At 45.1% G+C, this 17238-nt stretch overlaps 1 protein-coding gene across 12 annotated transcripts in view; it reads left to right on the forward strand.

Moving 5' to 3' along the window:
* Positions 1 to 17238, forward strand: part of camta1a (calmodulin binding transcription activator 1a) — a 275197-nt gene that overhangs the window by 250091 nt on the left and 7868 nt on the right. For 5 of the 12 annotated variants that reach the window (XM_069526124.1, XM_069526125.1, XM_069526130.1 and 2 more), the window contains 11 exons: positions 91 to 225; positions 12347 to 12537; positions 12650 to 12846; positions 12956 to 13034; positions 13147 to 13495; positions 13579 to 14054; positions 14689 to 14867; positions 15152 to 15395; positions 16188 to 16259; positions 16375 to 16395; positions 16540 to 16739. In XM_069526124.1, coding sequence (XP_069382225.1) covers positions 91 to 225; positions 12347 to 12537; positions 12650 to 12846; positions 12956 to 13034; positions 13147 to 13495; positions 13579 to 14054; positions 14689 to 14867; positions 15152 to 15395; positions 16188 to 16259; positions 16375 to 16395; positions 16540 to 16739 — 2143 coding nt within the window. Of the gene's footprint in view, positions 1 to 90; positions 226 to 2729; positions 3058 to 3083; positions 3419 to 3500; positions 3871 to 12346; positions 12538 to 12649; positions 12847 to 12955; positions 13035 to 13146; positions 13496 to 13578; positions 14055 to 14688; positions 14868 to 15151; positions 15396 to 16187; positions 16260 to 16374; positions 16396 to 16539; positions 16740 to 17238 lie in introns of those variants that run through there. The other 7 variants (XM_069526126.1, XM_069526128.1, XM_069526136.1 and 4 more) reach the window with 5 other exon arrangements.

Below are 17238 nucleotides of genomic sequence, written 5' to 3' on the forward strand. Positions count from 1 at the left end.
CTATTATTAACTATTTATATTAAATATAAATAGTGATATTGTGTATATACTGCACAGGCACTGAACTCTCATTATCCTCCCCCTCTCCAGCTCATGACACCGGTCTGGTGACACTACAGGTGGCTGTCAGTAACCAGATCATCTCCAACTCAGTGGTGTTTGAGTACAAGGCTCGCGCTCTTCCCTCACTGCCATCATCTCAGCACGACTGGCTCTCGCTGGATGGTACGTCTCTTTTCAGTTTTACATTTGGTCCCTCGCCCCCGACTCTCTCTATCATGATTTCTGTACTTCCTCTCTCTCCCCCCCTGTTATGATTCTTCTGTCTGCCTCCACAAATCTCCTGCTGCTGTTAATTTGGTTAATTTTGATTGATGTGCTGCTGAATCATCATTGTTACGCTACAAATCACTTGCTTTTACATAATTTCTCAAAACATACACATTCATAAGCATTAGCTCTCCCTGAAGCCAAACCTGCTGTTATTGTTAAAGTGCCAAAAGATCAATTATGATGTTAAACACTTTGGTCTGTGTCTACGATGGTACTTATAGGAACATCTAAAAGTTGCAAAATGACCAGGGCTCAGCCATTTTATCCAGAAGGTCATTGAAGAAAGTCATGTCTCTTGTGTGACATTTTTCATAAATGATTTGTGTACTTGTGTTCAGAGGTGGGTAAGCTTGCTTTTTCTTTGACCTGTTACACTAACAACTTTGTGGTAACTCAGAGAATTCAATACTTTTCCCCTGTGTCGTCTTCTTTATTAAAACCTTAGTCCTGGTTTGTAATGTTTCTTTTGTGTGAGTTTCCGGGGTTAATACCAATGTCTTATCAAATGTCTGCATTGGAACTGTGTTTAATAAAGAAATATTGATATGTTAAATGTATTTTCCCAACTGTAAGAGAGAACCTAATGGAAGTTTTGACCTTTAACAATCTTGCTATGTTCTACAATATATGAATAGTAGATATATATATATATATATATATATGTATATATATATATAGAATATTCTTTAAACTTTTGTGGTATAGATTTCAATCACATTGCCCAGGACCACTTGGTATTAGCCAAGTGAAGCTGATTTAAGAGTTAACTCTGTTGTATTAAAATGTGTTGAGTGAGACATTTTCATTTTCACTTTGGAGCATCTTCCTCTGCAAAGTGCAAATGAAATATCACATCATATTCAAAGTTTTATTTTAGGATCGGTTCAGATTGTCTCAATGTCTCATCTCGTCAGCCGCTATGATAGCTCGATGTGTATGTAGCAGTGCAAATGGAGTGACAGAGTTTGTATAGATTATTTATTGTTTTTATATGTGACTCCATCACAGTAAGAAAGCTTTTATAAATCTGTATTGAAGAGGTCTTCTATATAAAACAATAAATGCTGCAGGGCTGGCAAATTTCCATTCAGTTCAAATTCCAGTTAAGTCTGTGAGTCAGGAGACCTTCTGTAGGCATGTTCAGCAGAATATAATTAACGTGTGAGTAATTGTATGTCTGTGTGTGTGTGTGTGTTTGTGCGTGCGTGTTTTGCTGGTGAGGCATTGCTGCAGTACTTCAGCATTGACAGGATAAAGTAGGGCACGGTGAAGCACAGGCTCACAGGACAGCTGCATTGCAGACGGCTCTTGAGGGAGTGGGAGTGAGTAATCGAGAGCTGGCGGCTCCCATGCACAGCAGCACCAGTGGATCCCTCCGCCATTCATACCCTACTGCCTCACTGGCCCATTCACAGAACCAGTTAAGGAGGAGCTGACTGTCTCAGGGAGAACACAGCCCACCCTATTACCTTACTTATATTAACCCCTTGTCTGCTTTCTCTCCCTGTGTTGTTGCATGGCAATGTGCAATGTTGGATTTGAGCGGGGCAAAGGCAAGAGGACATTCACAAAGTTTAGTATTTGCTCTGGAAGTTTTCCTGGATTTCATCTAAATTTTGCTCTGTGGCTCCTGGTGAACCACTTGTTTATTGATAAAAGAATCTTCACAGATGTAGAAAAATTACATTCGCAATATCTAAAAACAGCTTCAATTAAATCGTAGATCATTTTTACTTTGTTTCATATGTGCATATACCAATTATCAACATCATATCAAACTGATGTGTGTGTGTGTGTGTGTGTGTGTGTGTGTAATTCTGAAGTGTGTCAAGATATAGAAAAACGCACACAGTATATAAGTGTCCCTGCAGGTTTTAGCAGATGCGTGCGTGACCTCCAGGTTCAGCACCACCGCTCTGTGGACAGCGACTCTGGCAGAAAAGCGCACTTTTGGAATCGCAGAGAAATTCACTTCCCCTCGTGCCACTCGGTCCATCCATCATAAGTTATTTCAGAAGTAGGGCAGGATGTAATCACCGGGGTGTGTGCACTCATCGATAATGTCAACAGTGTTGCAGCACGACAGGGGAAGCAAAGAGCGTTGCACATCTAATCGAGTAATGATTCTTGGCCATTTATTAGTGCACCTCCACATCCCCCCCCCCTGATGTCCAACTGTGACCGTTCAAACTCCGTTGGCTTAACCCCTGCACGGTCACTAACCTGATTAACCACGGGCTGTGTGTCATATACGTGCGTTATGATAGCGTGAGTCCACAGCCACACATCAGATTTGTGGGTTTGTTCTCGCGTGGAAGACTCACTGTGCTGTGATGTGCTAATGGCACAGCTGCCTGCCTGCCTGCCTGCCTGCCTGCCTTGATTTGTCATAATGCAGAGTGGGGGAAGGGGCGCCTTTTCTCTGCAGCACTGCAGGTACGGAGCCATGGGCAGGACGCACAAGAGCTGCCGGAGCTGCACAACACCGTCCGCCCCCCGATTGCTCCAAAAGTCCCTGCGCTCCTGCAAAAAAAAAAAAAAGAAAGAAAGAAAGAAAAATCCCTCACGACCCGAGCCCAGGAGAGTTTCTCCAAATCTCAGCCCCGCATAGCTGCATGCACACCGGCTGTTGGTGTGCAGGGGAGCGCATTGACAGTACTGACTGGCACCGGCGTGACAAACACAATGCAGGAGCGGAGGAGTGGGCGTGTTTGGGTAAACATGGTAAACTACCGCAAACAGAGCAGGAGTCAGTTTGCAGTTTGCAGCTGAAGGAGAAAACCCTGTCGTCCTTTTTTCTTGTTTAATTCTTTCTTTCTTTCTCTGAATGGTTGTGCAGACTTTCTGCAGACTGCATGGAAAGAGACGCGTCACAGCCAGGCGCGTCGAGCAGAGGAGATGAGTTTGAATGCGTGACAATGAGAGAAGTGTTGTAATTGGACTAAATATGCAACAATAAAGATGAGGAGCGAGTTGAGAGGAGCTTGAAGGACCCGCGGCTCGAGGAGGAGGAGGCGGCGGCAGAAACGGGAAATTAGGGCGTCTGTTTACCGGCGGCACGTGCGCACATCGTCTCCTAGCAGCGGTATTTGTCATTTTACTGCAGGCTGCTGTAACAGCGACTACTAGAAACACTGGGAAAGTGTGTGTGTGTGTGTGTGTGTGTGTGTGTGTGTGAGGTGAAACAAGTGAAGAGGAGGAGGGGGCTCTTAGAGGAAGAACAGTAGTGAGCGGTCTTCCTCTCTCTCTCATCCTCTCTCTCTCATTCTCTCTCTCTCCCTCTCCTCGCGTCGCTCTCTTTCCTCACTTTGTTCTATTGTTGACGAGTGCTCTGTTGAGACTGAGATTCAGTCCACACCAAGGATATATATGTTTTTCTTTTCTACATTTTTCTGTTGGTATAACACCATGCAGTGAAAAGCAGCTTTGCTTGGACTCCTCTGGGTCAAGATGCCAGTGAATGACACCTGCATTTCCTAAAAGACAAAAGAGGCAGTATTTTTTTTGGGACTCTACCAATGGAAAATAAAATAGAAGGTTAGAAGTGTTAAGTTCAACCTTTGGCTGTAGTGCTGTGCTTGTGCTGTGCTTGTGTTGTGTTTGAGCTTTTTTAATCTCTATATATATTCTGTACGTTGCCACAAGAAGTTGAAGTTCCACGTTTCTACCCAGCATGCTGAGTGATCACTGTGATTCCATGTCCAGCTGTGTCCGTGCCGTAGCTGAGTTTTGAAATAAATTAGTCTGTTGTGGCCACATGCTTCTTCAAGTGTTTGCTGTGACTCTGCCTCATTGCAGAACACTGGAGAGTTGATAGTAGCCAACTCCTGACTCACGACTAGTGTCTGAGCAAATTGACTCCTTAAGACGCCTTCAGGGACAAACAAGATTTCATGTCCTTGCTTTTTGAGCAGTGAAGGAAGTTAACTTGCATCTCTCATGAGGCTGTTTGAAAAAGTCTTGACACTTTATGTTTTCACACGGCAGGGACTCTTGACGGTTTCTGGACAGTTTCTGGTCACTGTGTCTGCTCGGACGAGTGTCCCCCATGTTGCAGGCTGTAAGTGCTGTTTCACGTGTTGTTAAAAGTACTACAGTTGCTGTCGTGCAGCACATTAGAGCAGGGCTGTCGCAGCCATGTGTGTCGCTGCTGGACCAGCGTGTCGTGATTAAAATCCAGTGCTTTTGCTGCTGTGCTTCATAGTTCAGATTACATGTGGGGCTGACTATATCAACAGCATCTGGAGTATGTTAAACAATTAAGGTGCAACTGAACATACTGCATACACGTTGCTTCCATGCATCGAGTGCTGCCACGTGATAACTTGCAGCAGCACACACATGTGAAGAGCAACTTCACTAAAGCCCTGTTTAGTCTTCAAATGTTGCTTTGGTTTAGAGCCTTCCAGAATATTTAAAGTGACACAGCTGCAGATATACATTTATCTACCTGTTGCTCGTCTCTGAACTTTGGAGTTTATTTGTATTAAAGACGTTTTAGTAAAATGCATTGTCCACTGATGAGGACTGTGAAAGATGCAATTCAATAAACCAAAGTTGAAAAGTCTGAAATATGTATGTTTTGGATATGCATCCATACCAGAAACAAGTAATGCTATTTTATGCACAGTTACAGTAGTTTATGTAACATGAATTTTTGCAGCAGTACGAACAGGTTTTTATCTTGGCTGCACTTCACAAAAACGTGTATTATTTCTACTCGTGGTAGTAGCGTTAGCAGCATTAGCAGCGATATAGTGGCGCATGCGCAAAGTAGTTGTGTGTTTGTTGCAAAAGCAGCATGGGCAGCAGGGTTAATATTGATCATTTCACTTTAGTAATAGTTCTGTCTCCTTTCTCACAGCAGCTGTAAATGTTAAACCCCTCTGTACATACATATACTGTGTGTGTGTACGTCTATTTGTCGATACATGTTTGGGGCATGAGGCTGTGAAAACAAATTTTCCTCCTGGAACAATAAAGAATAAATCTATCTGTCCATCTCATCTCTGCAGATGTTGCTACTAATAGTTATACTATGGAGATGTTGTGTGCAAATGATGTGAAAAATAACAATATTATCAGGTTTTCCAATGTGGAATGCAGTAGTACCACTGGTATGAATAACAGAAACAATATCAATAGTAGTAATTCTACTCACAGCGGCTCTAATGTGAGGGAGCTTACACCTGGAGGTGATGGATCACCTCAGACTGGGGGGTTTAAAGAGACAGTAGTGGGACATTGGAAGAAAAACAATTTGGAGAGAGCACATCATTTCAGGTTGTTTATGTTCCCCAGTCCAAATCCAGGACTCCTGATTTATTGACTTCTATTTTACTTTACACTGTTATTTATTTGATTTCATGATTTTCGTTCTCATTTTGTGGTTCTGATCTATTTTTATCCAAACTACAGTAGTAAGCACGTGTCTAACACCATGCTGATCGAATGCTTTCCCACATAACCGTCATGCAGAATGCCTTTCAGAAGCTCATTGTGTGTAGTTTGGGGTGGAACTGTCAAAGACGCGCTGAATGATGCTTTTGATCGCTTTTTTTTTTTTTTAGATTTGCATTTGATGACATTATCAGTCAGAATATGTCGGTGCATATATTTGAAATATGCATCTTGCTGCCCACTCCTGTCCTAACAAGTCCCAGTCTGCTATAAATCATAAGAGGATAATGTGTTTTTCTGTATTCTCAGCTAATTTACTGGCTGTTTTAATAACTACAATCCAGGGAATGGTCTTGTTTTATGTTATGTTGTTAGCTCTGCATTTGTGGGTCACTCAGCTAACGTGCTTCTGTCCCCTGTTCCTGCCGTGCCGTCGTATCTCTCTGAGCGGTCATAAGAGCAAATTAAAACAGAGGGAGTAATTTAGTCTCTCAGCAAACATAACTTACATCACATTCAAGATCAGACGGCTCCTAGTCTCAGCTCTCTGTCCTCTGTTGTAAATCACAGACCCACAATATTCTGTTGATTCTGTAGCCTCCCAGAATCTGACCAAAGACTGAAATGTGATTGAAAGTAGCTGCTGCTTCATAAACCACCGAGATGAGGGAAAAAGAGGAGGCAGAGAATCCTGTGAGTGCATTTCGTCTTAACTGTGTTGTCCTACTATTAATGGAAAGCTCTGGAGACGTCCTGTCCCTTGAGGCGGTGGTGGTGTTTTATATCTGATTGATTCATCTTTGAAATCATTTCTCCACTCATCTCTCCTTTGCACCTCGGCCTGCAGCTCATGTGTCAAGCAGTATACAGCAGTTGCTATAGCGATTGAACGCCTATAAAAAAAAAAATCAAACTACCCCGCTGTCCAAGACAAAAAGCCAATACTGAATCACTCTATTAGGGTGATAGCGGATGACAGTAAATCCCAGTGGTGTGCGCTCTTGGCATTTTACCTTCAACGTGACACAGTGTATCTATTCAGCGTTCAGACTAAACTCATATTGACCTATATAGCTGGATAAATGCCAGGAGGTGAAGAGCTACTTCACCTTTGTGGCTGAGCAGAAAAGTATCATTCAAGCTCTGTGACCTTTGTTTGCAGTTATTAAACTTCAGTACACTGTGTAGTTGAGAGTAAATTAACAGTGTGGGAACATTTCACCCACCTGTTGCTGTTTGCTGACATACTGCAATATGAATATATACCAGTGATGCAGGCGTGCGGCTGGTGTGGCTTTTGTTTTAGCCTTGAAATTGAAATGTTGGCATGTTGTGCGTTTGTGCCATCGAAAAAACAGAATCCAAATTGGATTGAAACTAATAAAGCCGTCAGAAACCTGTGACTGCTGACTAAATTATTTTGGATTGAGTAAAAAGGCAAAAAAAGACCTGATCCATGATCTGACAAATAGAAAACAGCAAAGTAAGAAACTGTATTGGTAGTTCTTTTTTTTTTAAATCTTTGTGGGGGGGTTTGTGTGTTTGCTCAATGTCTGAGGAGTTTCCTCCAGTTTCCCCTGACAGTCCAAAGACTTTCAGGTTAAGTGCATTGAAAACTAATTTACCGCTCAGTGTGAGTGTGAATGCATTTGTCTGTTTGTGTGTGTTAGCCCTGTGAAGGATTGACGAGCTGTCCGGGTGTACCTGCCTCTCGCCCCACCCCTCACATCCCTGAGCAGTATAGCAGATAGACGGATGGATGAATAGGTGGTGTCTACGAATTGATTTGATGCCGTAACAATAGACTCAACAAAAGAAAGATGTCTCTATATAATATTATTATTTCGGCAGTTTAAATCTCTGCTAATGAAATTGAAATGGAAGGAAAAATAACAAAAGATCACCATATGTCAAAGTCAGGTTGGTCTGTAATCAATAGACCCCCATGTGCTCCAGCTGTGAGGGCTGCTGCTGCTGCCAGATGTCCACAGCCCGTCCTCTGCACAGTCACAAATACCAACCTCTGTCAGTCAGCTCACTCAGACCCAGAGGGAGGCTGGCCTCTGGTCTTCCTCCGGGGTTACATGTGAGGAGCTGCCTGGCTTCAGAGAGATAACGAGGTCCAGCACTTGATTGATTGGCATGAGCACAACCAGGGTTTCAGAAGTGAGGATTAAACTTGTCCACCCACACTCCATCAAAAGTTCAATATACATTTATAAGCTGTTCCAGGATAAAAGTGTGGAATGGAGTGTGTGAAGGATAGAAGAAGGACTCCATGATCTATAATCAGGAAAACAGATGCTGGACTATATTGTTTGTCTAAGACTCCGCTGCTGTGTGTCGAGCTCAGATACAAGTTGTTTATTTACACAAGTGTCCACACGTTTCTAAGATAACGCAGCTCCAATGATTGTCCTCCTCCTGCCCTCATCCTTGACATTTCCGATCGTGACAGATGACGCTGTCTTTCGCTGCCAGCTAACCCGACCCTATCACTGTATTCTTCAACCTGTCTCAATGGCGACTTCTGCCTTGGTGTATCCTCTCTCTTCTGACCTCTTCCTCTCCTCCTCTTCTCTCGCCCTCCCTCTCATCTCATCTCTTCATCCTTGTCCTGTCCTTACCTGCGATGTCTCCTGCTGTCTTCTTCCTCCCTTCAGCGTTCTCGCTGCCACTGTGCTCCACTGCATGTCAATAAACAACCCTGTCCTTCCTTCCGAAATCCCTCTGTATGTCAACCTGCTGCCATGTCCCAGGGATGAGGCGGATCACACGGGGCAGGGCTGTGACGTTGTGTTGGTGTGGGTTGAAACCCAATGCACATCTTGCGGGTCCTTTGCTCTCTGAGTCTCGTAGAGGACACCCATGTCCTCTGAGAGAAGCTAATAAGAAGCAACAGCAGAGCACTTCTGACTCAGCACAGATCAGGCAGCAGTTTTATCACACAGAAACAGTTACAGTACCTCTACTGTAAAGTGAATTCCCAAATTAGACTATGGAAGCCGGCTGTTTTATCTTTATAATGGGACCTGGTCACAAGCCTCAGTCTGGTGGGTCTCACATGGCAACAGTAGAAATTCACTGTAACCCGTGCAGCGCTTGTTCAACACATGGATGTTTGGAAGGGGCTGTTTTCTCGGCCTGTGGTGATGCTGGATGCAGGTTTTCTCTTTGAAACTGTGAAACTGACCTCCAGTAATTGAGCCGCTGCGCGTAAAGACCGGCTGCAGAACCCTGAAGCCGCACCACTGCTGCTGCACAAAGAGCTGTTCACCTCTTTATTCAAAGTTCAGGGAAACTCGACTCAGTACGCACGACCCCGAACTGGAAAATCAGTTGTCGTGAATGCACTGGTGAGTCCCAGGTTTCTGAAATAAGTAGATAGATGAGTGTTGGTTCAAATGCAAGCTACAAACGTAATCATTTGCATTATCGATCATTAAGGATTAAGGCCTCTTTCACTGTAATGTGAAGGTTTTCTTCATTTTTGGTGCTTATGTAGTTTTCCCCTTTCAGCAAAGACAGCGGTTACTCTTTTAAAAGACCTTTAATTGTGGCACTTTCCCTTCATCTCCCGGCTTTCATCCCAGAGGTGAGAGGTTTTCCACTTGGGCAACACAGTCACTGTCATTTCAAAAAGACACACTCCAATTGTTATGTGAAAGGCTGTACAGAAAAAAAAATGTCACCCATAATTCTATTCTTATTAAAATAACTCACAATAGACGGCACCAAGTACTCCACAGGACAACCCACAGCTCAGATGAATTCAGGTAGAGAGAGTTGATTTTCATTCTGGACAGGGACAAGTTCTCTTATATTTTTCAGGAAGGAAAGTTAGCAAGGGTCTAAGTTCTGCAGGGGAATACAGCTCCTGAAGCATGGGAGTAAATGTATAATGAATCTCCATAAGTGAGGAAACTGGTCTCAATCACAGAAACTTTTGTTTTTTTGTGATCAAATTTTTTCATTTATTCAAGAAATGTTAGAAAAAAACAAACAAACACAAAATATACAAATAACAAAAAAATCCCTGAGGAGAAAAAAAAAAGGAAAGCAAAAAGAAACTTAGTCTGGCTTTGAAATGAATTTTCAGTCTTTAGTTTGACTGATAATTTCAGAGCTCACAATCTAACGAGCGGTGTTCATTTCTGCACCCAGTGGCTTCTTTATTATTTTCTTTCCACATAAAGCATGTCACAGTCTACGCTAAATGTGTGCAAGTGACCACGTCTGCTGCCACACACTGTCAAGGGAGTAAACCAGAAAGTGGGAGGGCGTTAACAACGTCACCCTGTTGTTACAGTTCTGTTTGGCTGCTCACCTTCCCAGTTTCCTCCCTCTCTCCTCCCCCTCGTCTCTACCCCCATCCTCCCTCTGCAGTGGACGTGCATCGCATTTGGAGCAGCAGGCAGCAGGTGGAGATGACATCATCTGCACTGCAGCACACTGCAGCACTGGGTCTGAACAAAGACATGTCAGCCTACCGCTAACTATCCCCCTCTCTCTCTCCTTTCTCACCCTCCCTCCTTCTCTCTCTCTTTCTCTCTCTCTCTCTGTTTCTCTCCTCGTCTCTCTGTCTACGTCTTTCCCCACCTGTAAGCCAGTGGGAGAGGCTGAGCACAGCCTTGTGCCAGGGCAGGTTGTAGTGCGGTGGCCTATCTCAACCCTCTGACTCCCCGTTTGACAAGAGCACTCAGTCTGGAACAGGCTTTCAACTCTTCACCTCACCTGTCTCGAGATGGTTCCACACATAGTCTTGGCAAAAACTCCAAACTGCTCGATTATTGGAGCAATCTGCTGATCCGACAGCATCCTCACTTACACAGTCTATAGCACACACAGGGATCGAAGGCAGAGAACTCAATGTTGTCCTCTGAGTCCATTATTCACACTGCGGCATGCTGTCACTGAAAGCGGTAATTTACCAGCCAGTGACATTATGTTTTTCTGTCCAATGATAGCACTTACTTGACCTCGTTTACAGCAGCTTATAGAAGGTTTGACTGTGACATTAGCTCTCCACGGAGCCCTGAGCCAGGGCTGCCAAGACACCATAAAGCGCAAATGTCACCAGGTCGTACTGTGACGGCTCCCCACTTAGAGTCATTAGGTCCCTACCTACGGCATCAACGCTGAGAAAAGAAAGTAGGCAAAGTACACAAAAGCACAGCGAAGAAGATCTATGGACTCCATTTTTTCATTGTTTGCCTTTCTCTCACCATTTTTTTGCTGGTGTACAGAGTCCTTCTCCTCCCCTTCATCAATAAGCCAATAGCACGCTGGCAGACCATACACACACAGCCATGTTCCTGTCGCCTAGTTACCGCTCGGCAGCAGGTTGCCACAGAAACGGCCTCATAGTGGCTAAATGGGGAATGCTAATGCAGTCTTCTATACTCCCTGCTGCAGTGGTCTCTCTGTGCCCATCCCATTCCACTGTCTGCACATAGCATACTGCGTGTGTGCGTGCGTTAGTGCGTGCGTGTGTGTTGGTGAGGGAGGTTTGGTTTCCTAAATGTCTCAGTGATCTTCGGTTCTTAGATCTTTTAATCTCACGTGTACATATTGCAGCAAGTATAAATTGCAGTGGTTATAAGAGTTTGGACTTTCTAATATAAATGAATATAGATATTTTTATGAATATAACATTTTGTGTCTTTAGAAGTCATTTTCTCTGCCCTTTGTGCACTTGGGTCTTAAATTATGCAACATGGTCTGTATTTCTGACATCGAGATTAGCTTTCCTTGTCGCAAGGCTAAAAAGTTTATCAGAAACAACCCCATTAAACTACTTTGACACAAGGTACAGAGAGGCTGTTGCCTCCAAAGCAGCAAGTAAACACCCCAGGTCTTATACAGCTCCATCCATCTTGATGTATGGAAAGGCCGCCTTTTCAAGGACTGTGGATAGGTGCGAGTGGTGATTGATTCAGTACTGTCAGCTTTGTGGTCCTCCTACCACACAGGCTTATGGAACCAGGGTGGGCTGGAACTCTGTGACCATAACAGACTGCACTTAATCAGCTGGAGAGGCCCGTCAGCTGCACACTCCCCCAGAGTGTGTCTGAGGCCCTCTGTGAAAGGCTGGACACATTTAGCATGCCCCCACTCATTGGCCAATCATTCAACCTGTATTAGCGTGCTGGGCCAGTGCTTGAGTAATGCATGAGAGATGGCAGCAGGGGTTCAGTGATGGGAGCCATTAGCAGATGATTGATGGGCCTGAAAGGTTATTTTAGTAAAGTCGATTGTTTTGATGAAGTCAGTGATTGATGCCATTGTTTTTCACTCACATTCTGGAGAGATTAAGAGTGATTATCTGGGGTTTGTGTGTTACAGCTAAAAGTAGGAAATTAAATTGCCATCAGTGTTGCAGTATCTGAGAAATTAGTCTTGATTCCCTCGTGGTGTTAAGCCCCAAGTCACTGCGACAGTCCTTATGCCGCTCAGAGCACCTTGTGGTGCATACTACTAGATAATTTGTCTTGTCAGGACTCAGGGTTGTTTGTGCTGGTAACAGGAAATACTTTTTTTTTTTTTGCTCACTGAGTGCTACTTGTGTGCTGACGTGTTCTTCGTCTTCTTCTCTGTCCCACTGTTTGCCTAGATAACCAGTTCAGAATGTCTATCCTGGAGCGCTTGGAGCAGATGGAGAGGAGGATGGCGGAGATGGCCAGCCACCAGCAGCCGAGCAGTGCAGGGAGTGGCGGAGCTGGGGGAGGGACAGGAGGGACAGGGGGAGGTGGCGGAGGAGGTGGAGGAGGTGGAGGAGGCGGGGGCAACAACAGCCAGTCACAGGTAAAAGGCAACATCATGTTACTCATGTTTTCAGCATTAAGACAACATTTTATGTGTCAGTGCACGACATGCACATTGTCATAATAATAACTTGCTCCTTTGGTATGTGAAGTGTGTGACTGGCCAGATTCAAGCAGGCAGCTCTTTTGAGAGCCGCGTCGTGGTGGTCTGTGAGAAGATGATGAGCAGAGCTTGCTGGGCCAAGTCCAAACATTTAATCCACTCTAAGACCTTCCGAGGCATGACACTCCTTCACCTGGCTGCCGGCCAGGGATACGCCACCCTCATCCAGACACTCATCAAGTGGCGGTGAGAACCAATCTACTCTAGATACTCTATAATGGTGCATTGGTTTGTAATTGGTGTGCACCACACCGAATGGCAATGCGTTGCTGATTGTTTTCTCTCCTCCATACAGCACTAAGCATGCTGATAGTATTGATTTAGAGTTAGAAGTGGACCCTCTGAATGTGGATCACTTCTCCTGCACACCTCTGGTAAGTGAGCGTCTTTTAGCACCACATGAAGATGAACATTTTTTCCTAATCTAAACTTACTTGTCTAATTTCAATTTCTCTGCCTTTTCTTATCCATCTGTTTTCCATCCAGATGTGGGCGTGTGCCCTGGGTCACCTGGAGGCAGCAGTGGTCCTGTACAAATGGGACAGACGTGCCCTCGCTATCCCAGATTCTCTCGGCCGCTTACCCCTGTCGATCGCCCGCTCTCGTGGCCACACCAAATTGGCTGAATGTCTGGAGCAGCTACAGAGGGAAGAGCAGCAGGCTCCAGCCCCTCTACCACCCACAACTCGCATGTCCTTCTCCCCGGGCCCAGATGCCCCCACCACAGACAGCTGGATGGTCAGCTGGGCAAACGACAGTGTAGTCGCCCCCAGCAGCAAGAAAGGAGGTCCTGCCACCACTACAACCACATCCAGCACCACCAGCCTCAACCCGGGTCAGTAGATTTTCTTTTTTCTCGTTTCTAACACTTAGAAGAAAAGCGTTTCACCCAATGGTTCCATGTTTTGTTTATTGCAGACCTGAGAAGGCCCAGGTCAGAGCCTTCCAACTACTACAGCAGCGAGGGCCAAAGAGACCTCCCACTAGCTAAAAAACATAAACCCAACCCAGAACTCTCTCAGACGCGGCCTGATAAGGCCATGTCTGTTCCTCTGAGCCTGGAGCAGCAACAGCTCCACAAGCTGTCCTCTAGTCCCAAAAGCCTGTCCTCAGAGGGCCTGAGCTCAGACAAGAGCCTGTCTACAGGAGGCTGCACGGGGACAGTCAGATGGACCTCGAGAGAGAGTTTCTCCAGCAGCGGCTTGGGGAGGAAGACCCTGGGGGTCGGTGGAGGCAGCAGCCTTGGGAAGGAGAAACTGGTCAACCGGTTGCGTCAGCGAGAGCAGCTCGGCATGCTCGTGATGGCAGACAGAGAAATGGCTGATGCAGAACTGTTATCCTATCGGGAAGATCTGGAGAACCAGGACTGTCTCACACAGATGGATGACCTACAGGTGATTAAACAACAAAAACAACAATGGTGTACGTGGTCAGCTAAATGTGCAGCACCTGGCACCAGCAGTGCCAAAGAATTAATTTGGGCCAGGAGCATTTTGCTTGTGATGTAAAAGCCTGCACCGCTGAAATGGACTGCCACAATACAGCAGCAGAAATGTCAGCAGAAATGTCATGGTTTGGAACAAAAGCATCAGGCAGAAAAGTGGCAATGTTAACTGATCTTCACACTTAGTTAGTGAAAAAGAAAAGGAACAAGCCTTTCAATACAAATACACATCATACATTTTGCTTATAAAGCATTTGTTCTATTAGATGGAGGCTGTTGTAAGAGCTGCACAGTCACCAGTGAAGAATGAATGACATTTGATTTTGACAGTACCATGCCATCTCTATTATGTCCGCCTTCTCTACTGGGTAGGCAAAGTGCACCAGGCCAACCTGACACTTAGTAACGACCATCACATTGAAATGAACTCTCTCTATTGATCCATGTCCATAACCTGGGAATTCTTCCAGTCGTCTTTCTCTGTCTAACTTGTCCTTCAAGAGATGTGCTAAGTGCTGGGTTAAGTCATTCCCGGTTACATCGCCTGCTTTTCTCAGTCATCTTTGTTTGCCTCAACCGAACAGGTGAACATGATGACTCTGGCTGAGCACATCATCGAGGCAACGCCGGAGAGAATCAAGAGGGAGAACTTCACCGCTGCAGAGTCTGTGCCCTTAGACACGTCGGGGGTCAGCAACACCATGAACTGGCTGGCCAACTACCTGGGAGATGTGGAACAGCTGCCGAGCATCATACACCTGCGGTAAGGAGCAGGGGGCAGCAGATATCCATATTGAAATGACAGTGTGTGTGTGTGTGTGTGTGTGCATAGTATGAGTTTCCCTTCGCTGCAGAGGTATTTATTTTTTATCAGTGATTTGTGACACCGTGCTATTTTCCAAAAGTGTTGCTGAATTTTGGAATAAAATGGGTGGAGAAGCATACGTGTAAAGTAACCAGGTGTAGTGTACGATTGGAAGTTCACAACCTGCAGCTCTCCTCCAGTAACAACTGAACTGAACACATCTGTCTGTGTCTTTTTTCCAGATCTCTTTATAATGAACCCCTGACCCCATCGTCCAACACCAGCCTCAGTCCTGGCGGGTCTCCGCTCAGAGAGACGCCCCTGGAGCGGTCCACACTCCCGTCCCCGGCTGACTGGAGTGAGTTCATCAATGCCTCCAACAGCAAGGTGGAGCGAGACCTGGCCCAGCTGACTCTGTCCGACCCAGAGCAGAGAGAGCTGTATGAGGCCGCCCGCCTCGTCCAAACTGCCTTCCGCAAGTACAAGGTACAGGCCTGGCTCTGGTGCCGAATGCTGTGTGTACTGCAGTCCACAGTGGCAGGGCTGTGCTGTTCGATGGTTTCTTTTGGGGCCTTCTGGGGAGATGTTGAAAGGTTCAATAGAGTTCTGGTTTTAGCAGGAAAGGTCGTGATACGTCTGGAGATTTACTAATTTAATTCTCACATTTCTCTATCTCTGTCTCATTCTCTGTTTCTCTGATCACATGCACACGCCAACATTAACAAAGACAGATACAGATATGTCCCTGTGGTTTCAGCATGGGAAGGTGGCTTGAGCATAGCATGGCCTTGCTTAGAGGAACGATGCATTGCCCCCTGAACCCCTGCTCCAAATAGACACAATTAAGTTTATGTTCTCTTCCCTCTGTCTCTTCCCTCTCTCTCGTCTCTAACTTACTTGTTTGGAGCCTGCTACTGCCTGTTTATAACTAGCTCTCCACACACCAGTCCCTCTCCCCCTGCCCGATCCCATTCCTCAACTTGCTACCCAACCTCCCAAAGCTACATCAGAGTTCATATGACAAACTTTTTGCTGTTGTTTACAGTTGTCTGTTGTGTCAGGTGATACTGAGGTAGACCTTCGGTTCCCTGTCGCTCCACAGCTTACCTCCTTCTCCCCACTGTCCAGTTCACCAGGTGTGGACTCATTCCAAGCTGGCATTCATTTGCCAGCCCACCGGGAGACCTCAGCGAGACTTGACAGAGCAACAAATTTCCTTTGTGGCGAAATGCAGGTTCTACTGTGACCTCTGACCTATTACGCTTTACTCTCCAACAGGGACGGCCGCTCCGAGAGCAACAGGAAGTAGCTGCTGCTGTTATTCAACGTTGTTACAAGAAATACAAACAGGTAGGGACCACAAAGTGCTGAGCGAGAACATCTAAGTCAAATCAATGACTCTCAATACAGAGTTTTGGTGAACATCAGTGCATCATTCACAATCTTTCCCTTTTCTGTTTGCAAGCTAACATGGATAGCCTTGAAGGTAAATTATTCTCCCTACCAGCAGTTGAATTCTTTGCCAAACCTTCAGATTGTGATCCTCTACTGCAGCGGGATCCCGTAGCGCCACTGCAGCGTTCACACACACACAGCGAAGCACGTCACATTGTTTTGTTCTCATCAACAGTATGCACTATATAAGAAGATGACGCAGGCCGCCATCCTTATCCAGAGTAAATTTCGCAGCTACCACGAACAGAAGAAGTTCCAGCAGAGCAGGAGGGCGGCTGTGCTCATTCAGCAATACTACCGCAGCTACAAGGAGTTTGGGAGGCTGAAGCCCCACCACCGCGGGGCAGCTGCTGCCCTGGTGCAGCACAAACTGAGGTACATCCTGAAAACACTGCAATGTTATCATCCTGCTAGAAACAGTAGGTTAATGAAGGAGCCACTTCATCACGCTGCCTGTTCCAAAATGAACTGCAGTAGTTAGGTTATTGGAATTGATGAAGCAGAAGTTAGGACTTAATCACATATTAATTTCTTCCTATTTCTTTTTTTAGACATAATTTATGTCTTTTAAACATTTTTGTTAAAGTTCACATTCGTTGTGCCATTTTCTTACTTGCATGTATTAATAATTACATTTTATTCTAAACCTTAACCCAACCATTAATGTGATTTCATTCTGCCGCTATAGTTATAGTTAACTATAATATAGTTGAGCTTTTTCATCATTTTTGTTGAAGCCTCCGATGTGCGAGTGCTCGGTAAAGACTCTCAAGTTAATAAACAGTGTCTGGTTATCAATAACTACTATATTCTGTTCTGCAGTAGAACTGTCAGCATCATATTAACATGAATACGTGGCTCTGTGGTGTTTTTA

Source organism: Paralichthys olivaceus, chromosome 6, assembly GCF_024713975.1.
Source record: "Paralichthys olivaceus isolate ysfri-2021 chromosome 6, ASM2471397v2, whole genome shotgun sequence".
Lineage (NCBI taxonomy): Eukaryota > Metazoa > Chordata > Actinopteri > Pleuronectiformes > Paralichthyidae > Paralichthys > Paralichthys olivaceus.